The following is a 25,347-nucleotide window of genomic DNA, read 5'->3' as shown; positions in this document are numbered from 1 at the left end:
GCCTTAAAGGGGCGTCTATTTTGCGTGGCTTGATTCCAAACGCGTCCCGTCCGCATCGTAAACTCGAAGCTGATCCCGATATCTTTCTATAACCGGGATAGAAGCGGCAACGCGACGCGAATTTCGGAGGGAGATAAAAAGGTAATGGTCTGGCAGAAGCAACTCACGTTCTCGATCTTCTCGTCGAGCATCTTGAAGAAGTCGAGCTGACTGGTGGATATCTCTCTGTAAAAATGGAAACGTGCAACTGGTCAGTTACGTTACAAAACAGGGCACAGAACCGCGACACGTCGCAGAGCCCAATGACAAACGCGTTGCGAGAGCTTCCCGCCAGGATCGACGCGTTGTTTTCGCGGTTATTTTAAAGTGGCACTATTTATTTGGCAGGTCTATTCGCAGCGGCGGGCATGGTGAATGCGAATAACGCGTTACGCAACGCGGACCACCGAAATGGACTATAATTAGAAGAAGTTCGAGCGGTGGGCAAAGTCGACGATCGACCTTCCTCCCCGAGGACAAGGGAGGAAAAGGAGCGGGACTCCCGTAGCTCGACGGATTCTCACATTTTCCAGTCCGACGTTAGATCCCGCTGCGTCGCTGGCCGCCAGGAGGACCTCGAGGGGGCAAGCGTTCGCGCGCGACAGTCCGCGCCGCCGGCAGAGCGTTAATATCGAAGCAGGTAGTCTCGCTCGAGGGGAGCAGGAGTGGCCACGGTGGCGAGGAGGCAAGTGGCTGCCGAGGCGAAAAGTCGCACGGGCCGAAACTTACGCTTGTTGCAACAGAGGACCGCTTCCAGGCGCGCTCGGCTTCTTCTTCGCCTGGCCTTTAACCTCGCCCGTGCCATTCTGCTCCTCGTTTCGGTTCACCTCGACCCCGTTGTTGTTCGTCTTGTTGTTCTTCGCGTTGCCGGTTCCATTCTTCTGCTCCACGGACGCTGAACCTGTAACACAAACACCAGTGGTACAATTCTGCAGGCTACTCGCTGGAGTATCATTAGATACGTTACACAATATGGAGGGATTGAGTTTCCCGATCGAAGAGTTCAACGTGATTGATGTCACCGACGCATGTAAGCACCGCGGGGCAAAAATATGTCACATTTTCCGTTTTCTATTGCGGACCGAGTTTAAAGTTGACGACGCTTTTTAGCCACCAGTTGACATTAAAATCAACAGTGGCGCACTCAGGATTTGAAAAGAGAAATATTTCAGAATTAAAGATACAAATATTTCAGAATTAAAGATACAAATGTTTCAGAATTAAAGATACAAATGTTTCAGAATTAAAGATACAAATATTTAAGAATTAAAGATGCAAATATTTCAGAATTAAGGATACAAATATCTAAGAATTAAAGATACAAATATTTAAGAATTGAAGATACAAATATTTAAGAATTGAAGATACAAATATTTAAAAATTAAAGGTACAAATATTTCAGAATTAAAGTTACAAATATTTCAGAATTAAAGATACAAATATTTAAGAATTAAAGGTACAAATATTTAAGAATTAAAGATACAAATATTTAAGAATTAAAGATACAAATATTTCAGAATTAAAGATACAAATATTTAAGAATTAAAAATACAAATATTTCAGAATTAAAGATACAAATATTTAAGAATTGAAGATACAAATATTTAAGAATTGAAGATACAAATATTTAAGAATTGAAGATACAAATATTTCAGAATTAAAGATACAAAAATTTAACAATTAAAGATTCAAATATTTAAGAATTAAAGATAAAAATATTTAAAAATTAAATCCAGTTTTCTTTTCTTTTTACAAAGCCTCTTCGTGCGTCCCTGAAAGTCAGAAAATGAAGAACGCACTTAACACGTTTCTCCTCTGCGGTGTTCGCACGCAACGCCGCGGGGAGAAAGAAAAGAGCGTCCGCCGCGAAACGACGCAAAAGGAGTCCTGTTAACCCTCGAGGGCGAGGCAATTGTTGAAAGCGCAAGTTCAAGGAGCGTGTCGAGGCACTTTGCTCCCTCTTCTGGGGCAGAAGAACGGGTAGCGAAAATGAAGAGAAAAACAGCCGTGGAAATGACGGAGCGGTTGCTTCAGCGATGCATCTATGGAAAGGTCGCGAACTCGAGCGTGATTATCGCGCGGAATGGCCGCGGAAGCGAGCTGCGAAAGCGATGGCGGTGGATAAGAGCGTGTGTGCACAGGCCGAAACCAATATTCTGCTCAGGGAGCGCGGGCGCAAAAAGAAGCGCGTATGAAAGGCGGCCGCGGCGGGTGCAAGGTTCAAGATTGCGCTTCGTAAACACGCTTAATCTTATCAACGAGCCGCTTGACACTTTTAAGGGCCGTCACACTCGGGCCCGAATCCAAACCGCGTGTATTCGATTAAAATAGACCGACGCTCTAGCCACGGATGACCAGCGCCGAGGAGCAAGCTCGAGGCTCGTCCGCGGCGAGTCTGCTGCTTTCGGTGACACAGATACCTACGTATATGGGGAAGAGACTCGCGGGGCGATCGAGTGCGCTTCCAAGTCTCGAGTCGCGCTTCGCTGCGAGCGTTTCAGCGAGCATGATTTGGGGGACAGTCGCGACAACCAGCCTTTACGAGAAATGTAGATTACGCTGGCGCCAGAGACGCGTGATATCTCAATGAATGTTTAGTCCCTGATCGTTTCACGTGTTTGTTTTTCGCGAGGAAGGTGGGGTCCCCTTATGGGGCCCAATATGTGCTGTCTTATCCCCTCTCGAAAAACAAAGCAGTACCGTAAAATGTAACCGTAATAACGAGACACAAGGAGCTTAATCACCACTACCTACTGCCTCCTCTGTTTTCTGGTTTGTGTAAATGGTACTCTTTCCCTATATTTTCCTCCTTTTCTTTTGGACTTTATCTCAGCGTAGAAACACAGCGTAATCAAAAGCGATTATATTAATTCCACGTTCTCTATCCATACACTATTGCAACTGAGCAATGAACAGTTCCGTCTTTCCACGAGCGCAGAGTAGAGATTCAGCGAAACCGTGGACGCCCCGCGGTAGCCCGAGGGGCGCGTCTTACCGGGCCTCGCGATTGATCGACGAAAGGGGGCAAAACCCCACCGCCCCGATTTTAGAGAAATCATTTCCGACAGGACGATAAATGCACGTACCCCGAGGTATAACCCGCACGCACATGTGGTCCATTCATTGGCACGCGAGGCGAGAGATCGAGGGAGGGAGAGAGAGCAAAAGGAGAATGAACTCGGATTACAATGAAACGCAAATAAACTCGGCGACAGGCACGCACACACGTGCAAATACGTGGCTCTGGGTATGTACACGTGTGTAGGTCAGTAGGTGGTTTCTCTCTAACGCTCGGCTACTATATAGCCTCGCGTTGCAATTACCACGAGATCACGACTCGTAGACGCCTGTCGTGCGATATCGCGACGCCCACGCGCCTCCATTAAACCGCAGAGGCGAGCGCGAGCGGACTGCTACTAAATACAGCGATGAGCGCTCCAGCTCCTCTCGGAAACCGTATCGAAGCTTCTCCAGCTTCTAATCGCTCCGAACACCAATATCCCCCATCGAGTTCCCTTGCCGCGTCCAACCCAGTTCCCTAACAATTCTCGAAGACTATTGATCTTACTCCCGCGCCGGAGATACTTGCAAACTTTAGTCTCGCTTCCCGACTGACTCGCACTCTGCAATGTCAAAGTGCACCAGCGATATTACACTCCTTGCAATTGTTGGAGGCCCGTCTGACTCTCACCGGTGAGTAGTGTTCCTTCTCGAGAGCTTCTCGAGAAATTTTGCAATTGCTTGTTTCTTATTTCTCGAGAAATACAGTAATTTCTCAAAAAACTTAAGTCTAGGAAAAATATTATAAATCTAATTTGTTTTCGTAAATGAATGTATTACTAGTTAATCGCGAACGTATAAACGCATCTACAATTTATAATACATCGTATTAATAGCATTTGAACTTATATGAATTCCAATAGAAAATCACTGTACAGAAGATTCGATATTATTAACTCCTGAAGGTGCTCTGAAATTCTTATTTCAAAATTTAGAAAAATTGTATACTGAATTAAGTACCTATTGAGTTTCTTGTGGCTATTAAAGAAGAAATATAGAAAAGAGGAGATAATTTTTTTCATTTAACAGCCAAGATAGATATATATAAAACGTGAAAATATAACAGTAACAGATTTTGCCACAAAAAGGAAATAGATTCGCTGACGCTATTTATATTAGACGCATTCTGCTATTTAAAAATCAATTTTAAAACCAAAAAGTAATGTTTCGCTTTGTACAAATTTTGTATTAAATAAATAACTTTACCAATTATATTTAATATCTATTTTTTCATTTACACAATTTTTGTGTAAATTAAACAGGAATAATAATTTAGTTAAAGTTTCCTAGCGTTTTTGCTGAATATTATCAACATTATTCCAAAAATATAATTTTTGCAATATTTTTTTCAATTCCTCGAGAATTCTCAAGGAATATGATCTCATTTCTGATTTCTCGGGAAACAAAAAATATGGAGAGATCAGGAACACTACCAGTGAGCACACCACGTTCTCCAACGCCTTGCCTTGTCCTCAGGATGTATTTTGCCAAGGTCGAAGATCGCTAACCATTTTTCAGCTGTTACTAATATTAATAAATCAGAACGCGAGAAAATGATGTTATTTAAAAGTAACCGAGTGCCTTATTATATCTACCTCCACACCGTAGAATTGAGTGCCTTATTTACGGAACACGCGGCAATTAATCGAGCAATCCTCCCGTAAAACTGGTAGAATTCTTTCCTCGGTAATATCTGTTGCGCGTTACTTTCTCCGAACAACAAGTGGCTGCCAGCGACAAATTAGAGGCGGCAATACGCGTGGCGCCCGGTGTCCAGGGAGTTTATTGGATATTGGGAGAAAAACTGGCTCAGCTGGCAGGCTTTTCCCGCTGCTAGAATGGAGCTCGGTGGAAGCACGGCACCGTGGGACGCGTCGAGGAAGATCGTATTCCCTCGTCTCCGGTACAGGAAAGCTTGGAAAGCCATCGATCGCCAATTTGCGGCCGGACCGCCAATTACACGGTCCCGGTGCTGCGTGAATTTTATTTCGCTCGCAGCCGCTGCTAAAGCACCGATTCTCGCGTTATCTATTTCCGATCCCGCCCTAGCGAGCACGTTCTCAAAGAGTGTCTACGCGTTAAGCTGCCGGCTCGCTTCTCATCCGCGGCTTGATCGTCGCGCCACACGATCCCATTAAAGTCTTAACGCCGTTACCTAACGTCGCCTGATCCGTTTACACGCTACGTTTCTGGAAGCACGTGTTTCCTCAGCAACCATAAGCCACCGACACTCGAATAATACCTTTGGAATTCTATTCCCCGGGCGTCAGGATTGGTTGCCCCGGCAAACGAGATTTAAATCACGAGATTAAGTGAATTTGCGTGAGAAGAAGACGCTCGAGGCGGAAACAAACTGTTATCACGCCACGTGAGCTCACGTGTTATCACGTTGACAAATTTAAACCGCGATACCATGCTTAGAAAAATATACTATTCTCGTGTTATGTCATGCTACAGTATTTTGGCAATTATTTACGAAAGGGTACATTAAAGTCATATGCGCATTTGGATCTATGGAATACGTGGGACCGGCGGTGGCCGTGATGGAAAACACCGCTCGTTAGATCACCGAAGTTAAGCATCGCGGGACGGTGTATTGGGGAAAGATGGGTGACCGCGTGGGACCCGAAGGAGAAAGAGAAGAGGAAAAAGATGATGGGACTAATATATAGTTCGTTGGGTAATATAAGCGATATAAGCTTTGAAACGCCATCCTGTTTAAACACAGGAAAACGATAATGAATGAATGAGAATGAATGAATACGTGGGATTAAGTATATAGGAGAGGAGGATATTAATCGAGTTTTCGCTGCGCGGTAGCGAAAAATCAATCCATGGGGATGGTCTTCTTCATTCATCGGTCTGGAATTCCCCGCGGGATACAAGCTGGCATCGTGCCGAAGGTCGACATATATACACGTCGGGGAGCGTGGAGTCCTGAAATTCCTTAAAACGCCTGCGCGCCTGGAGTTCGTCGAGCACGTACGCGAAAAGCGAGGATAAATCGACGGCGTTGGGGGTGGACTTCTCTGAAAGAGGCGGAAGGTGGGAAGACAGAAGAGGTGAGAGATGAGAGAAATATGCAGAACATGTGTTTGCGAACTGTGCGGCGGAAAATTTGAAGTTATTCCTTGGAAAAAATGAGTAGCTGCTAGCAGCAGCGTCATGTGGTGAATACTTTGCGGTCGACTTGTCGCTGGATACACTGCCTCGTGTTCCTGCTATCTCTCCCTCGATTAATAATAGAATTATAGCGACGATTCGAGTCAATGTCCGGGACAGGGAGCGGGCCCTGAGCAGATAAGGGGAAACGCGAGGGTAATTTCGCAGCGTTCGATTCGATCCTCGATACCGAGTTCCGGACGCGAGCCAGGGGAAGATTGCTATCGGCGAAACACACGGAAAACCGCTCGTTCATCTTCTTGTCGCTTTTATCGCGGTGGGAAGTCCGCGTAGCGTGCCCGGGCAACCAGCGACGGTCACATTAGAGAGTTTCGCGGCGATAAATCGTGTTCCACGGGTCACGCAATGATCGTGGGGAATTTATGAAAACTTTAGTGCTCCTCCAGAGTCTTTGATGTCTCGCGGTTGCCTTCGATCATCGAGGTACTTTGCTGGACGACTCCTCGACTTCCCCGTTCAGCACCAGCTGCTGTATTAAACAATAAGCAAAAGAAACACGTGCTTGGGGCGTCAGGACAAATTTCCTGAGTTTTAAAATCTAACTTCTGTTAGAAACACGTTTTAGTCAAATTATGGGAAACGCCTAAGAAATCGTACATTGCGTTGAATGGATTACCCTGTATAAGGTGCGGCTTGAAAATCTTTTAAGCGCTTAGGGCCTCTAAAGGTCTTATCCGGCCTTCCTCACCCCCATGAGTCTCCCTCTGTACACTGTTACCGAACAACATCCACACTATGCACGAATCAAGCTGCTGCAGGTGGAAGAATCGTGTGATCAAAATCCCCCATAAAAGGGAGACCGGAGTACATAATAGATCTCGGAGGATCGACGTTGGTGGAGCTGATTAAGCGATTTAGAACGCGGAGGATCCGCAAGATCGCGGGTTCGAGTCCCATCGCCCCGAAGTCGTTTTTTTCCGCGGCTCTTGAACACAGGAATTACAAAACCTATTCTTATAGAATGATACCCCAGACCAGGCCTGCGTCATTGAAATCGAACGAGCAATCAGGGGTGAAATGAGTTCGTTAAAGAGCCACCCGGATTGCCCCTCGTAATTCGCTGATAAAAGAAACATCCAACGTGGACTAACTAGGAATTGCGCCATCGCACGCGTCCTTCGGCTACTGCTCCAGTAAAATAACAGGAGAATTAAGAGGAACAGAGGAGTACAGAGGAAGATGGAGCCGCGAGACCGGCGTCACGCGACCACTGGACGACGCAGAACTGACGCAAGGGGGGATATTACGCGCTGGCGTGCACATCGTGGTCCTAAATTTACATCGCGAACCCGATAGCCGCGAAGTGGGCCACGCTCTCTGGTAGCCGATGACCGCCCCTATGCATCATTGAGAACGCTCGCGACCTTATGCAGGTATATTTAAGCAGTCGCGCGCGTATGCACGCAGAGGAGGCTGGTGCATATGAAGCGTGACGTAAAGGTACGCGCGTCGACACTCTCGACTAAATATAGGTGATCCTGGTGCACGGCAGCACCGATGATAAACGTCTGTTTTCTCCAACGTGCTTCCCTACCCCGTCTGCCCCGGCAGCACCTTAATTTAGCGGTGAATGACGCCCACGTTTGTCCCTGGATGACGGGGCTGTCGGCGCGGAGCGATTCCAGGGAGGAATTAAAACTAAAGGCGAAGCGTATAAGAGGCTTTACGAGGCTGTAAGAGGAGCCTGACGGCGTAAACTCGGGTGAAGTTCCGTCACGTGTTGAAATGACGTTCCCTCGAATTGCCGCAGGAATTTCAGTACCTACGAAGATGTTATTCGTTCTGCGATCGAAATCGGGTAAAGAACAGTGACTGTTTTACTTGATATTTGCAGGGAATTTTTGATAGAGTGTTTTCAGGATCGTTGCAATCGGTTGGCGAGTGCCAAGAGCTTGACGATTGCTTCCTGGAACAGAGGAGCGTCTTAATACTTCGCCTGAAACGTTCCCAACCCCGCTCTGGCGTCTCATTTGTTCCACTCCGGACCTCCATTTCCTCCGGAGGAGCATGAAATCGCGAGAAAACGCGGGCCAGACGTTGGCGATCGATTGGCAATTATTCGCCCTGTCCGGTTCCATTACGGTTCTATTACAGCTGCGTAACGTAGCAACTCCATTATCGCGGTATTATCGCTCGGTCCTCTTAATCCCACCAATCATTCCAGCTCCTGAATCACCGGCTCTTGTACATTGATGAATCAGATCCATAATTATCCGCGATATCACGGCTCGATGCAATCGCGGGCAGAATGGATGGCAAAGAAATTGATTGATCAAATTGCCAGCACCACCTCTAGAGCACCACGAAATTATCCGTTACGTCCGAACGGGATCAAGTTCCTCTGCCTGTTTCGCGGCTCGATCAGATCGATCCAATTAAATCGTGGGAGAGGATGAATTTCGGTGGAAATCGGCGACTTCAATGGTAAATGTGATTACCCGCAACTGCGTCGATAATTGGGGCTGAATATTCGTTACGGGGAGCAATCGATCACACGCTCGATCCATCGGCGTCAGATAAGCGCAATCTTTCGCGTAATGGCTGACGGGTAGAAGGCGGGGGAAAAAGAGCGATAACCTGCGATCACGTAGAAAGCTTTCGTATCACCTTCCCCTTTCATTCCACGATGAACAGGATACGCCAAACGCTCGATTCTTTCGACTACAATAGAAGCACACCTGAGTTGGGAAAATGTACTCTAATTACAAATCACAAATTACGATTAAACTGCGATTGTGCAATTGATTACACATCATTTTCTGTAATTGTTAATTTAGGTAGTTGGCCAATTGGTTTTGCCGACTATCTAAATGAACGATTACAGAAGATAATGTGTAATCAATTACACAATTACAATTTAATCGTAATTTGCAATTTCTAATTAGATTACATTTTGCCCCAACACTGAAGCACGCAATAGTACTGGACACATTTATTTATCACTATTAGGTTTATTGAACGAAACTCTCCCTGGCTTGAACTTGTTTAATTAATATTGTAGTTCAAAGGAAAATAATCAGAAACGCACGAGCGATCATGTACAGTCGATCTTTGCACAGACACGCACTACGATAGCGACAAGTGAAACAAAAGAAATACAGAAGGCGCGATATTTAAATAACTTCTAACTAAATATTGCAATATTTGTCGTGACAATTCTGCGCGCCACGTAGATTTGCGAGTGGCGCAATAAGTACTCCCAGCACTGTGCTTTTCAAGCTATCGATTCTAGCGAAACTCTCTTCGTTTCGGCGAAACGAGCCCGAGCAGGACCCCGCTTTGAAGGCGTTCCTCGGCCTTCCGGAAGCAGGGCGAATTCTATTGTCTGGCCGAAAATAAACGAGGCATTGAGACGCTGCTCGGCAACGGCCCCATTAAAATAAGGGGAGTGGAAAGAAAAACAAAGTGCCGCGCAGCTTCTTCCGCCCTTCGCTGGAAAACGGTTAGCAAGATTAATAATGCCGAGGGACACTGGAAGCTGTGTGACGCGCTTTGAACCGTTCGCGGATGCGCGATCCACCGCGGCGTACGTAACGAACGGCAGGCGTAATTAACTGCGACGCAATTAGCTCGCCTTCGACGGCGCGAGATACGCGCACAGGTATTTCCCCGCGGTCCTAGTGTCCGATACCCATCGACGCTCTTCCCCCAAATACGATTCGCCGAAATTTATTGAAGCGAGAGGCCAAAGGATCGATGATCGACGAATTTCGGACATTATAGACCGAACTTCGCTTTACTGTAGACATTTGTATAGTAGATTGTTCGGAAGGATGCCGACACTTCGTACTGTAGGGACGACGAGTCGCCTTCGATGGGAAAAAAGTTCGAGGTCGATGATGCGAATCGCGCGGCCTCGCAGACCCTGGGAACGTATCGCGAGCGGAAGTGGCTGCCGTCCCTGAGGGATTTTTTATCAAAAGAGCGCGCCAGTATTTCAAGACCGCCGTTGGACGTTGACTTATGATAGTAGGGCTTTGCTCCATTAACGTCCGCAGGACTTTGCGAATGTGTTTGAATTTTTTACAGAAAATTCGGTGAACTGTTTTGCAATTTTTCCAGCGAAGCATTGCGAATGTTATGCACGTCTTCGAGCTGCACTTCCAGTTTCCATATGCCTCGCAATGGGGGCGCACGCTTTCCGCCCAAATTCCGCGAGAATTTACACCCAAATTCCGCGAGACTTTCCACCCAAATTCCGCGAGACTTTCCACCCAAATTCCGCGAGACTTTCCACCCGGAAGCCGCGGAAAATGATCGCGCGTGCGAGACGTGACGAAACCGTGACGGAATATTGCCGGAAGACGGTCGTTGTTCACGCGCGACTGACGTAATACAGGAACACGGACGGGAAAATCTGAGAGCGACGCATTCACCTTGGATAAGCGAGCCGTGGGTAAATACACCGAATCGCCAAGGCCGGCGATAAAAATAAAGGAGAGAGATCGACCGCCTCGTATTTTGAATAATGCGTGGGAATTTGAATATTTTCCTCTCGGCCACATGGCGGGGCGGGATCGAGCGCAGTTTCTCGATTTCTGGAGCTTCTGGTCGTGTCTCTGCTCACGTTGCATCTCATCTCTTTGAATTTCAGGAAAGGGATATCGTATTTCGCGTTTCTTCAAGCAGATAGGTATATGTGTAGGGGCGACCGGGGTAAAGTGAGCCTACAAAAGTTCCAAGTAGAATGAAATTCTTCCCTTTCAATAAAGACGTGTGCAAATAAAGTTGTAATATAATTCAAACATCGCTATTGACAAATTGCTAGTGGCAGTACTTAAAATAAACTTGGAGAATATTAAAATTCAACTTGAAAGAAAAGATGCAGGAAGGATCGTAAAATAAGAACTCTAATTAAGGATATAAGTAATTATTAACCCCCTGCGCTGGAACGACGCGTGTAAACGTTGTCAAAAACTGTGGCAGACTTTTTTCTTCGTTACCAAAATTTGTAAATATATTCTATTTCTAAATAACAAATTGAGAAGACTCATTTTACCCCGAGGCTCACCACTCTACCCCGGTCTCCCCTATCCCTTTGGTCTTGGAATTCTATGAAGATACGTGAATTCACACTTCGATATTAACACCACTTTCAGTTTCAAGCTCTATAGACGAGGCATCGGTAAATACGAGTGGCGATCGATTCGATAAATATTTGAAGGCATCCGATGCGGCTCACTTATAACCGGAGATGAATGCGAAACAGCTGTCCGCTCGAGGGAAATAGCCTCGCGTGCTCGTCGCACCGTGAATGCAACGAGACGAAAATGTCCGCGGAGGAGAATGGAGAGAATCCCGATTTACAATGTACAGATGGGGTGGTGCGATCGATCTTCCTCTGCGATGGAATCTCGGCTCGTGATACCGCCAATATCGCGCTCGTCTCCAATACGGAATAATTGAATTTACAGAGAAAAAGAAGCGGACGAGAGGCAAAGCGAGGCAAAGCGAGGCAAAGCGGGGCAAAGCGGGGCAAAGCGAGTGCAAAGGGACCAAGTTAATTTCATTCCCCCCCTCCCGTTCCTACGTTATGCAGATTCCTCGACGTCGGGGCACCCAGTACACGGGGAATATATATTTCCGTCGAGGTAAAAGCTTCCGCCCGAGCACCGCCGCGCTATTGGCCCATGAATTATTCATGCCGGTGTGTGGGTGACGCGTGCTATAATTCGATGCTTTCGAGGCCTCCGCCTAATAGATTCATATCGTGCGTGCACCCGAGGCGCGTGCACGCATGTAAATTGCGCCCCGTTACGGAATCTCCGCGTAATTCTAATCGCGAATAATTCTATCGCAAGCTCCTAAAGCCAGGAACGCGTTAAGGCTGTCCTCCAAGCGTACAGTAAGCTGCCGCGGCAAAATATCCGCTGCCGCCGCGAATAATCGCGTTAGTTCCACCGGGCCTTCACCCTTCCTACAAGTACCTACTCCACAGTAATCTCGATATCCTCGATAGGCATACCGAGAACCAAGGGAACGTGTCTCGATGACAAACCACATGCTACCTTCCCATCTCCGTCTTTTCTATAAATACTTGATCGCGCCTCTCCGATCGAGGATCTATATTTAGTGCTCGGGCGTGATTCGTTAAGGAGCTGCACGTGCTCGCGGCAAACGTTCGCGCTGCTATATAACCGCGACGATCGATGTAACTCGATGATTAACCACGGTGGCAGACAGATCTTTCGATATCCGTGACGTGGAATTCCAGTAATAACGCTCGCCGGGAATTCGATTACTCAACCTCGCCCGAGCACCGTAGGCTGCTCCCCCCCGATCCCTGCGACGAATACCGATCGTCGAACGGTTACTTGTGCCGCTGGGACAGGATGGCTTTATCCGCGCTGGACGCTGGAGTACCGAGCCAAGTAAAAGTGCCGCGCAGGGGTAGGTATGCGTAACAAAAAAAAAAGGGTGGCTGAAAGGGCGGGTCCCAGCTGTCGACTACGATTAAATAGGTCAGCGACGAACCGGACAGGCAGATGGCACGCGCAAACAAGGACGAGCATGCGAATGATCGATACGAAGCCGCATCTTTTGATAATCTCATTCAATAAAATCCTGCATCGCAGGCTTAGCCAGCTTCGGGGAATCCACCTGTATAATTAGATTAGACGTCTCCCTAAGCACGTAGGAACCGAAAGGGACCGTCTCGTGCCCAACACTTCTTACCGAATTGCAGCGGCGCCCGAAATTCTCCGGACACTGGGCAGGATATATTTATTTTGTTATTGTTGGAATGTGTACAACGATGGACTGCTCCTGGAGTTGGAGTGTCAGGGACTTTGGGGACCCGGTGACTTGTGAGTTTTCCTTTCCTTCGCTACAGGAGACCCAAAAGAGGGGAAAACGGTCTTCTCGACCCCTGCGCTTCTCAGTCCGAGAAAACCCTCCAAACGGTTAACTTGTATCGCGCTAGAGACTACTCTTTCTTTCTATTACTTTTAGTTTAAGTTTTACACAGTTCTTATTATTATTATACTGACGATCGACTGTGTAACTTTTATTTTCTTAAATAAATAAACATTATATTCTAACAGTTATTTATTTTCCGTATTTATCGCACCAATTGGCCATAGTATGGTGAAAAGGCGAGGCCCAGTTGAAGCTGCGATAATGCCTAAACCACCTCTGTATGGTACAAAGTACCTAATGCAAAATAATAAATATATAAATCGCGACCTCAAACAGCTCTCTCATACCCCGCGGTACATTTACAGGCAATCAACGCGAAATCGCGAGTTTCCATCGCGTAACACAACGCGTCGATGTAACAGCCGTAGGATCCGTAGTTGTTTACCTAGCTCGCCTCGTAATCCCGCGGACGAAACGCTAAAAATACCGCTGAAATTCGATTCGTGATGGACGCGCGGCGGACTCTCGATTGAAAATCGAACAGCGGGCCGCCACTAGTTGATTCACCCTACGCACGTCTGCCGTTAATGCGTCTTGGCAGCAGACGGGGCCAAATATAGGACGGGACTTTCTATCCATTGTGACTCGGCGACCGTCTTTCTCGAGCGATCGCGCCCACTGCTTCCACCGATGACGCTGAATCGCGACCGTCGATGGATCTAGCTGGAGGGAGACACTGACCATCTGGGTGGAGTGGAATTAGAGGGAACGCATAGCGCAGCGCGCTGATCCTTGCCAGATGATCGCAGATATTAACTATTTACGCCCGGAGTTTATTTAAACCCGAGCTCCGGCTCGCTGCAAGTCCCGATTCTCGGTCGAAGTAGTATTATTAGGGGGTCCATTTTTTCAAGAATAAAACGTAGGTTTTCCGTAAGGTTGTTTCTGTTCTAAATATGCTATATAACACCTGTGCAAAATTTCAGACTAATCGGGCAGTATTTGGAGGTCGCTAGGATTAAGCGTTTATAAGGAAAGAGTTTCTGTCGGTTTTTCAATTAACGACTGGAGAGCTGACGTCCATGTAGATTTGGGGGTAATAGTGGAAGCTATATTTATACCTGACACAGAAACAACATTTTTTTACGCTATCAAGGAGTAATATAGGGCAAAGACAGGTAATATGGAACATCTGATTTCAAAAGCTTGTCAAAAGTAGGGGAATTTGTTTTTTTTTTAATAAAACTGACACGAGGGACGAAGGAACTAATGCATAATCATATTTACGTCGTCAAATGTAAACAAATCTAATTGTTTTGCAAATTAAAGAAAGTAACTTTATTGATACCTAAACTATTTTTATATAATTTATCATTAAAAATGTGTGTTCTTGAACAATCAGTTTAATAATGAAGAACACACATATTTAATGATAAATTATATCAAATACTTTGTAATATACCTTCACTACAATATTCAACTGTTTGATGCACTTTTCAGAAACTTTTACACCCCACGAAAAATATAAACTCTTTCAATAATGGATGCCCGACTGATACTCAATTGCCAGTATCATCGTCTATTGTGTCTAGGGATCTAGTATACACGATTGCCTGAAGAGTTCGTTATTTCGTTATCGAAATTTTACGAAGTTCCATATTACCTGCCTTTACCCTACACTTAATTGTGTAAAATAATGTTGCAAATCGTAGCGACCTGTAAATACGGTTCATACCTATGGGTCAATGTTTGATATCAGTCTCTAAAGTGTGTTGTATAATTATACTGATTAGTGCTATTAATTCAGGATAAAGTTGAACGTGCATACCGCAATGCGTTTGTTTTTCTTAGGTATTATATTTTATTTTCTAACTTATTGAATTCATGTTCTATTTCTATAATTATTGCACTTTGTCACCACTCTTCGGGTTAGACTTAAAAACAGCAAATTGCTGAGTCCCGCCCATTACTTCTCTGTGTGTGTTTTGGGAATGTAACAAAGACGTATTATTATTATTAGTATTATACACCCTGCTTTTGGTTTATGTAACAAAAAACAGGCTTCTGGAGAGCATCAAAGAGTACAAAAGAAAAAAGTTCCACGAGGCCGTGGACCACAGCGGGCTGGAGGTCAGTTTCCACTCGGCTGTGTTTCGCGATCCGTGAGCCGATGCTCCCTGAGGAATACAGTATCTATGGTTACGCCGCGCCGTTTCGGAGCGGAGTCGAGGTAACTTCGCAGACTGTCTCGTGGATCAATCAGAACGGAGCAGATGTTACGTTCGGCAAGGCAGCTCGGGGAAACGGGCGTTCGCCGCACAGACTTGCGTTCGATACGAACGCCCGACTAGTTTAAGGTGAACGACTCCCGAGGCAAAACCGCGGATCCATCGATTCGCGAGAGACCGTGCGGTGGCTGTGCTCTACTTGGCGGCGCGAGAGAAACAGGGAGGGATCGATATCCGAGGGACGAGACAATGCCTCGGCGCGATCGAACACTCGGTCTTATCCGCGGCCGAAATTGACCTCGATACAGCGCGCTATCTGTCCCTGACTCGCACTCCTCTTTTTATCTAGCCGCTGGGGACTGATCTTTTTTGAGGCGACTGATAAGCGGCGAATACCTTGCCGCATGCACGGTGCCCGGTATCCTAGTTTCGTGAAACGAGGCCTAACACCGTTCCATAAATAATTCAGGCTTCGCGTTAAAGATCGACCTGCTAAATACCCGCGAGCGGCGAGCGTTCCACGGAGCCTTTTCTGCGCGAATTAATCCACCTCGAGCAAATTTCTGAATTTTAAATTGTTGGAATCTGTACAACGATAGACTGTTCCTAGAGATAGAGTGTCAGGGACTTTAAGGACCCGGTAACTTATGAGTTTCCTTTCTTTTGCTACAGGAGACCCAAAAGAGGGGGAAACGGTCTTCTCGACCGCTGCGCCTCTCAGTCCGAGAAAACCCTCTGAACGGTTAACTTGTATCGCGCTAAAGACTAGTCTTTCTATTACTTTTAGTTTAAGCTTTATACAGTTCTTATTATTATTATACTGACGTTTCGACTGTGTAACTTTTATTTTCTTAAATAAATAAACATTATATTCTAACATAAATAATACTCGAACCGATTCGGTATTAAGTGCTACGGTATCAATGATTCCCCTGGAAGAATGAAGATCGCGATTCCTCGCCCACTTTCCTCCTTCACTTCCTTCCGCCGCAGAGGCCATTTTCACCGCCCTTTATATTTAATTATAAATACAAATTAATTTTTCACAGCGAGTGAAATTTTTTACAGGTATTTCTTGAATAACAAAATCCCTTTAATTGTATAAAAAAATTAGTATTCATAAATTACTAATTAACCAATTCGGCCGACTAAAATTTGCCGCTCTGGGCACTTGCCCTGCTTGAGGCCCCTGGGTCAGGCCCTGTGCAGGGCCAGTGGGGTACCAGCAAGGCAGTAAGTCGGCTGGACGGTCCATCAGCGATCCTTAATCGGGCAAACAGCGGAAGGAAGCGATACGCGCGGCGAGATTCACAGGCGAAGTAGGAAAAGAGGCGCGCCGCTGTACGTCGAATGCTATTACACGGATACGAGCCAGCGAGGAGGGCTCGAATTACACCGCGGTACTGACTGGTTTCCGTGGAAATCAATACATCGACGACGATTGATAGCGATTCCAGCGCTTGTCAGAACAGGCCTATGTCTCCTCTTCGTCTATTTTACAGATGCAAAAGAAACGAGAGGAACCCGCGACACTCGGCGGCCTCCGCAACCTCTATTAAGGGCGTCGTGCAATTTCTTCGCGGGAAACGTAATAGTCTAGACGACGGGGAGAGCTGCGGGAGAAATCTCTCTTTCTCGGAGCAGGCAGAGGAAACCGGAACACGCTCAGCGTTTGGAATGGAAGCCGCTCGTAATTGAAATTTATTGTGAACACCGCCGGCCCTCGTCGATGACGATCATCAACGGCCAGATTGAAATTTACCTCCACTCCGCGATGATAATTGCACGAAGCGCAACCGCGACGGTGGTCCTTGAGGGGCGAGGTGTCCCTTTGCTTTGGAGCTACTCTAAAGTTGGGAATCCACGATGAGGCAAAAATATCGGGTCTCACGTGAGACTCTAATCACACGTGAGAATTATTTCATTATTTTTAAAATCAGTTTCGCGAAACAAGTCTCGTGATATATTTTCAAAAATCTCACGCGACTACCTGTTTCCATTATTTATTTACATTCAGTCGTTGCCGAGATTTTTCCCTCGCGATTGAAAAGTCTCGTGGAAAATCTCATCGTGGATTCGCACCCTCGCGAGGAGTTCCGCAACGATGTTTCCCACCTGCGACTCGAGCATGCGACAGCCGCCTCGTAATTGGCGACGCTGATAAACGCGGATCCCCCGCGAGAGTGCGGCATCTGCGGAAACGAGTGGCAAGCTTATTGCCTGGCTCTTATATCGTTCCTCGGAGGGGGAGGCATTTTCCCGCGACGAAACTCGTCTAACTTCTCCTCGAAAGTTTCACGATCAGGGAGGGAACTTTTACTTCTATACAGGAAGATTTCGCGCGGAAAATAGATACCGTCAGGTGCTGGTACTTGTTCCACTGTTTCCGCGGCAGATACGCAGGCTCGGCGGAGCAAATTTTTTCCCGAGTGTGGAATCGGGGGCGGAGGGAGGACGAATTAAAAGGTCCGATTTCAATGGCGTAAAATGAATTTCTTAAGTGAAACGATTTTATTCAGTTCGATAAAAAATGCACTAAAAACTAAAAAGTAATTTAAATGAAATCGTGAGGCAGGATATTTCATCGCTATTCCTCACGCATTTCGACGCTTGATTCTGTATGAAGTTGATTCATATTCTGTTATGAAATATCCTGCCCCCACGATTTTATTTAAATTATTTTTTAGTTTTTATTGTATTTTTCATCAAATTAAATAACATCGTTTAACTTAAATTTTTTTATATATTTTTTTTCATTTAATTTTTAGTGTCTAAGTTTTGATTTGTGGCTATAGGCTGTTTTCAAGTCGTTTGGATTTGTGGTTATGCGTATTTACTGTGGGCGATTCCATTTTTTCACCCCCGAGGGGTGTTTTTTTTTTAAATTGTATTATCATCATAACTAGGGTAAACCAACCAGTAATTGGCCGCATACCAGTAAATAACCCAGACCATTGGGCAAAGAAATGTCAATTATAAATTTAAACATTAATATATGTTTACAAATGTAGTGTAGTTGCACTTTTAATATCCTATATTTTTAGTTACGCGTATTAAGCAAACGCTAATAAGTACAATTCTTATTAAAAGTATGCGATCATTTACTAGGCTTCTACACGTTTTGCATTTTATAATTGTTTTTTTTTAAATTACGATAAAAATAAATAATTATTTTTATAGAAATTTCAAGAAAACTAAATTTAAATGCAATTTCAACAGTTGTTTTGTTGTTATACATGAATATATTCAAGTATTAATCTCAAAGTTCCATGGATTCAACAATTCTGTCATTCACTGGTTGGTTTACCCCACGTACGCCTGCAAAGTTCCAAGTCTATTAGATTCCTAGAAAATTGAGTTTCCGGATTTGAACCAAACATACGAGACAGAGGCTCGAAGCTGAATAAAATCATTCAAAAATGCCTTCAAAATTCCCGAATGTGAAATTTCGCCCTGCAGATATGAGAATCTAACGCAGCACCACCGTAGCGAAAAGAACCTAGCCCGGTTAATCTAGGATGCCCCTAAATTGGAATCGTGTTGACCCTACTCGAAGAGTAAAACGAATGCAGGCGAATCCCATCCCCGGGTCGTACAGTGAAATGAAAGGGGAAGGAGGGCACGCGAAACTGCTCCCCTGGATGTGAATTCGACAGAATTGCGAGTACCTCGAGCCTCCATAAAGTGAAAGAGCCTCGGGGCGAGGAAAGCGAGGAGTAGGAAGCTTTTCGCGGTGGAAAAGCTGCGCGTCGGCATCAGGCGACTGACATGTTGTCAGACGAGAGCGCGCCGGTGAAACCACGGAAAGTGACACCGCGGTAACAGGCAGATATTTTTCCGAGTCGGACTACAGGTGGCACGAAGGATCCCGCGTCCTTGGCGGGCGTGCAGCGTGGGCGTGTCCGCGGGGAGAGTTCTTTGAACGGGGAGAGCGAACTTTGAACCACACACGCTCGCGGAAAGTTTATATCGCGGCGAAACGTTCACGCGAGGCGATAAAAAAAGAAAGATTAGTACCGGCCGACGAAGAAATAACAAACCTGACGCTCTGCAGCGGCGCGGACGGACCGCGGAGCTGACTGGACGCGGCTCTTCCAGGAAAACCGAATCGAAAACGTAGAAGTAAATTCCACCGCGCCCCAGCCTCCGTTCTCGAGGAAATCGGCTTCGAAAGTGGAGCGCAGAGGCGCCACTGCGCGCCGTTTCGAAGTCGATTATCTGGGAAACGAGAGCTCTTACAGAAAAGCTTCATTCCGCGTTCTCGATCGGTTATTTTCTAAACGGCTCGAGGAGTTCATCTGCACCGTACACTTGGGAGGATTCTGTGCTTTCCTCGGACTGTTTTCTTTAAAGCTGCGTAAAAGATGCGACGCGGTTCGTTTTGTCGGGTAAACGCGAATCGTAAAAAGCGCACTGCTGATAAGGATTTTAGACAGAGCGATAAACAGCTGGTTAAATATTCTACGTGTCTCGGCGAGCAGCCTTTGGATCTATTATAACGCATCGACTAACAGTCAAAGCAAACTCCCTCGTGCCGTGTTATTTTCGAGCTATTAATTGCCAGAGCAAATAAATAATTATTCCGCTCGACTGGAGTGTCTGCGTTGTTGGGCCGACGTGTTTTGAAGGATTCCCGAGAATACTGCGCGCCTCGTCTTTGACCATTCAATATTTCGTGAAAGAGACCGCGAGAGCTGAGTCGCGGTAGGGTAGACCGGGTCGAATCGGATCAAAATAAGAATTTAATCCATATTTCTACATCGCGATAGAAATGAGCATTCCAATCGTTCGTAGTACCTCGTCCCTGCCCCTCGCACCTACCGCAATAGCCCGTCAATTGTTTTGAGTCATTGTTTAGTGCTGGCGTACGTTTTCAGTAAGATGGACGCGTGCGAACGTTTCAATTCTGGTCCGAATCTAATCTACGTAATCTGCAATTCCGTATTTAAAGTAAAAAGTAAGCTGGAAAATTGAAATGCTTTTATTGTTATTAGTTTGCACGGTGTCCGAGTTTAGTATTTCTGGTATTTTAGACTATCATAGCGTAATATGTTTATGTAATCTACAACCTTTGAAATACTTATACATGGGGCTAATCGGATCACGTTATTTGGGGCGAATCGGATTACTCTTAATTTTCATTGACATACATGAGTACTTTTATTATTATAAATATGATAATTGTTTATATATAGATGGTTCGTACGTACATAAAAAAAGCGAACTCAAGGATCATGGTGTCAAAAAAAAAAATAAAATAAAGGAAGCTGTGATAAAAATTAAATCTAAAGAAATGACGAAAAAAATAAATAAATTAATGGCCTTAAGAAGATGGCATTGTATTTACTCTGGTGAAAAATTAATTCGTCCACTTTCAGGACAATATTATATTTTTCTAAGTTGATTACAAAGATTTGTTATTAAAATTTGAGTTTTATCAGAGATTTTTGGGTTATCCGATTCACCCCAAGTTTCGGGGCGAATCGGATACCTATTTCTCACTTTTTCGTTTTTCTATTTATAAAAGAAAGATTTTTATGCTTACTTTTAACTTTATATATAGTCGTGTTAAAGCCAAAGGTGTACTGGTCACGAATGTATATTAAAAAATTATTTTTTTAATGTCTGATTATTATTTTTTTACAATCAAACACAAAGTGATCCGATTCGACCCGGTCCACCCTACCTTAATCGCGCAGATTAAACGCCGCGTAACCAGCGGTGCATTAAGCTGCTTAAGGTGGGTGGACTCGGCCAGATAAGACTGGTTCCGTACGTAATAAAGATTTTTATTAGCCGATAAGGAGCGAGATACCGTCGAATATCGCGCTCGTTATCTGCGAGCGGCGCACTTTTCACCTACGAGGCGATCTGTTGTTCCGAAAACCCCGCGCGGAAGGCGCGCCTCCTCTCGCGTGCACCGAGGAACGAAAACAACTCCCCCGACGTACTATCATTCCTAAAAGCCATTGCTAATGCAACCCGGCGTCACGGTCCGTAATTCCGCAAACACGCCGCTCGGTTCGCCGTTGATTAACAAGATTAAGTCTTGTTTCGCGCTTTTGCGATGCAAACACGTAGTACTACGTCTTATCTGGAACAGGATCTGGGTGACACAGCGCTACCGCCTTTTCGTGCGCCGAAAGTGGACGTTACTAGATACTACGTTGCTGCATTGACGGCAGCGAGGAGTTAAAGACGTGTTTCCATATGCAGCGGCTATGGACGTAGTGTCCCGTCGTTGTACAAACAGGAATTAATCACTGACACAGCGCAATTAGCGCTGCCGATCGCTGAAAGAACCTGACAAAGTTCACCTCCGACAGAGAAAGGTCAGATGTAGAAACGGATACGGCGGAATGCTAACGACACCGAAATACAGACGATCATGAGTAGGGCTGTCATCTGTAAAATCATTAATCCTGGACAGAGAGCATTAAAACCCCGGACATTTCCACTTGAAACCCGGACACTTTTAATTATTTTATATATTAGGTATGACATACCAAGGCAAAAATTTCTGTAAATTATAGACTGTAACCGCGATCAAGAAATAAAGGTAAAATATTTATGACTTTTTGAGCGAGCAGCATTGAAAAACCCGGATCACTACAGAAAATACCCCCCAGACGCCCTAAAAAAAAGAGGACAAATCCGGGGAAACCCGGACAGATGGCAGCCCTAACGATGGGCGACTCTCGAAATAAATTACCCATTTGCATGAATTAACCCGGCAGGTCAGTCGTCCCCAGGGGACGCGTTCATAAAAGAGAGTGCGCAAAACCATGGCCGCCCGTGTTTTTCTAGCGCCCACGCCATTGCGTACAATATAGCACGCTATGTATAGCGGCTGGTCTCACGGCTGTCACGAGCTACGCATTTTTCCCCAGAGGTTTCCCCAGCCACGGTGATCGGGGCGTGCCGCGGAGGGGAAAGTGACGTCGACCGCCGTGGCGTCGGGTTAGATCGACCGAAACTCGTTCTCGATCGGCGAGGATGCATCCCGCGCGACGCAAAATTCGCGCCTTCGTCGTCACCGCTGCCTAAAACCATCGCACTTGGTAGTTTCTCTAAAATTAGAAACAGCAGGCACATCACCGACCGTGGAACGTTTGCCTTGTTTGAAAAAAAAAGAAGGAAACTGAAACGCTTCGACGGACGAACGAAGGGTATTCGAAGGTTTCGATTGATCTTTGTGTTGACAGATCGCGACAGTGTGTAGGTTCGAAGGTGTGTTTCCAAATCGTCCGAGCGTCGATAACGGTTCGAACGCGCCCGAAATGAGCGTCCAGCTTGAATTCTCATTTCTCAAGGCCGTCGGAAACGGAAAGGCAGACGTGGCTACGATCCCGTTTTAACGAGCAACGTATATTCCGTGGGGTTCGTTAAAGTTCACAATTCAAATCGCCGGTATCACGCATAAGCGCACAAATTACGGTAGATTATTTTCACCACTGACGCGTAAATAGAATATTGAATCGCGTAGCCGAGCGTCCGTCGGTTCCTCGATTCCATTGTTATTCGCAGTACAAAGTGGCACACGTTGCACGTTATGCTTCGCCGAAATTATTTGAGTCACGCGGCACGGAGCCGCCGCGAAGCCTAAATTCGAAGCACGACGAGCATTCGCCGCGGATTTTTCCGTGGGGTGAAGAAACTCGAAACAATGCAAAAGCCGGATACGCGTTTCGCTGAAGTAGCCGCGTGAGTCACGCAGCTGCAACAGGGAGCACCGTCGCCACGGCGCATTCCACAATTCTCTTCTCCGAAAGACCGCGAAACGCGAGATGAGCTTCCTAAATTAGATGCAGCCTAATTCGAGGGTAGAATTACTCTACGTCCACCACGCTCGGCGAGCACGGCCCTGCCGAGCACAGAAATGCGCCCATCGCCGATCGCGGCGTGTTTACAAATGGCGATTCGAGGCATCGTCACGTGAAAGAGCGAGGCTCCAGTAACGCACAAGCTATAAATAACTCCCCGGCTCATGGCAATATCGACACGTCACGTTCCCCGGTTCCCCACCGCGATTTTAACCGACAGATGCGAAACATAGGGGCCTTACCTTTCGCCCGGCGGGCCAAATGGGATATGTTCTGCCTTAGCACCTTCAGCCACATCTTCGCCCCTTTCTGCTTACTCTCGAAATCCGACGTCCTGGCGGGACGAACGGCCTCCACCCGAGGGAAATGTCGTTTCGACGCGTTGCAAAGTCGTTCTCACTATCACCTACCGACGACAGTCTACCTCGCCGTGCGCCGGTTACTTAACCTCACTTTTTTTTTTTTTTTGCGATGCCGTTTACAGACGCGCGCGCGATCAGTATAGTTCGTTATTCACCAGCGATCGACGGAGGAGAGACAGTTTGTTTTATACCGAAGGAACTGGCGTTCTCGTGAGAATCGAGGATCGAACGATGCTCGCACACGAAATTGCCACGACAGACAGACACCGACGCTAGAGAGGCGCGACCCTTTTATAGGCGGGACAACGATCACGTAGGCCTGCCGTCGGCTGCTCTACTACCGAGCGCGATGATATCGGCCCCGGGCCTTGGAACTTGTCTTGTTTACCGAGTAAAGACGACGCACTGGCTCTAGCGTATTTTCACGAGACGCGACGTACAGCACTGTGGGAATCCAACACCAGAACCGCGAACGTACGCGCGCACCACCGAAGCACTTTGACCGTTTGCCGGCATTACACAAACGCTCCCGCTTAAAAGGCGGCAACGTCGCGGGACGCTGTAAACCGGCAGGCCAGCTGCGCGCGCAGCCTCTCGCGCCCGGCGGAAAATTGAAAATCGCACGAAATACGATACTCCGGATTTAACGATCGGGATCCCGAGCGAGTGGATCGGTGTTTGTTGAAGTGGCATGGCGCCTCTTCAAACTTTAATTCGCTCGCGGTTACGTAAGGCATGGCGCGGTATATTTATCGGCGTTCAATTTCGAAACAGAGTAAACACTTTCTAGATAGGCAATTGTGATAATCGTACTGTATAATTTCGTAAACAAGCCGATTGCTTTTTGTATTTCCTGCTGCCACCAAAAATGTGCAATTTATCGACGATAAGGCGCGGGTAAACACTGGGACTAATATTTATCTGTCCCTACAGGGTGTTCCAAAGTAAACGGCGCAGTTTAATTGAATAATTCGTGGAGAAGAAAAATGCGCGGGAAAAGGCGCGCTCGCTCCGAGTGTTTCCCAAGTCGATTTTCTCGAAAACCACCACGCGGAGGATAAAATTCCATTCTACACTTTCGGTATATTTTTTCAAGCTGAATCACTGTCTACATTTGATACTACGCCGTACAACGAAGGCTCTAAAAAATTTACCAGCGACGCGCGCAACGTGCTACGTTTGTTTTTAGCGGGAAGCCGTTATGACATAACGAAATCGCAGCGCGGTTTAACATTCACCTGTAAACATCTCGAATGCCCCTCAGGGTTACCTATTATTAAAAGTCATTGCGCTTAAGTAGCAAAAAATAACCAAGGATGCATAATGTAGAATGCGCGCACGAACTACACGACAGTGTGCAGAAGCACCGTAACCAAATCAATTATAACGATATAAATATCAGAATTATCGCGGCTGTTATATTTAGCTCGCAGACATCGATGCCGATAAACAACGAACCGCGATCCGGCGAGCGATTTCGAGACTCGCGGCCAGCGTCCATATTTGTTTTCATTTTCCTTTTTATTTCGAGTGCAGGTCACGTGCCCGACCCTCCTCCCCCCCGCCAATAACGGCTCGGTCGTTCGAGCGTTATTGACAATCGGCTTCAAACAGGCACGACTCAAAGTCATCGACGCGGACGAGCGAGAAGAAGAAACCAGGCGAGAGTGATCCGAGTTGGCGAATGCAGGTCGCGTGACTCCGCGGAATAGAGAACCCATCGCCGCTTAATCGTCGTTGATAATTTATTTCTGGCGAATTTGGGGCGTCGAATACTGGAAATAGACCGAGCGT

At 46.2% G+C, this 25,347-nt stretch overlaps 1 protein-coding gene across 2 annotated transcripts in view; it reads right to left on the bottom strand.

The window, feature by feature from the left end:
* The window catches only part of Tow (target of wingless), a 34,242-nt gene that overhangs the window by 2,621 nt on the left and 6,274 nt on the right, over positions 1–25,347 (bottom strand). Inside the window, exons 1-3 of one of the 2 annotated variants that reach the window (XM_076817697.1) lie at positions 23,434–24,157; positions 769–940; positions 168–225 (exon numbers count right to left, since the gene is read on the bottom strand). In XM_076817697.1, coding sequence (XP_076673812.1) covers positions 168–225; positions 769–940; positions 23,434–23,488 — 285 coding nt within the window. In that variant the 5' untranslated portion in view covers positions 23,489–24,157. Of the gene's footprint in view, positions 1–167; positions 226–768; positions 941–23,433; positions 24,158–25,347 lie in introns of those variants that run through there. The other variant, XM_076817696.1, reaches the window with a different exon arrangement.

The sequence above is a fragment of the Andrena cerasifolii genome, chromosome 8 (assembly GCF_050908995.1).
Source record: "Andrena cerasifolii isolate SP2316 chromosome 8, iyAndCera1_principal, whole genome shotgun sequence".
Taxonomy (NCBI): domain Eukaryota; kingdom Metazoa; phylum Arthropoda; class Insecta; order Hymenoptera; family Andrenidae; genus Andrena; species Andrena cerasifolii.
This window is presented reverse-complemented; position numbering and strand designations above follow the sequence as displayed.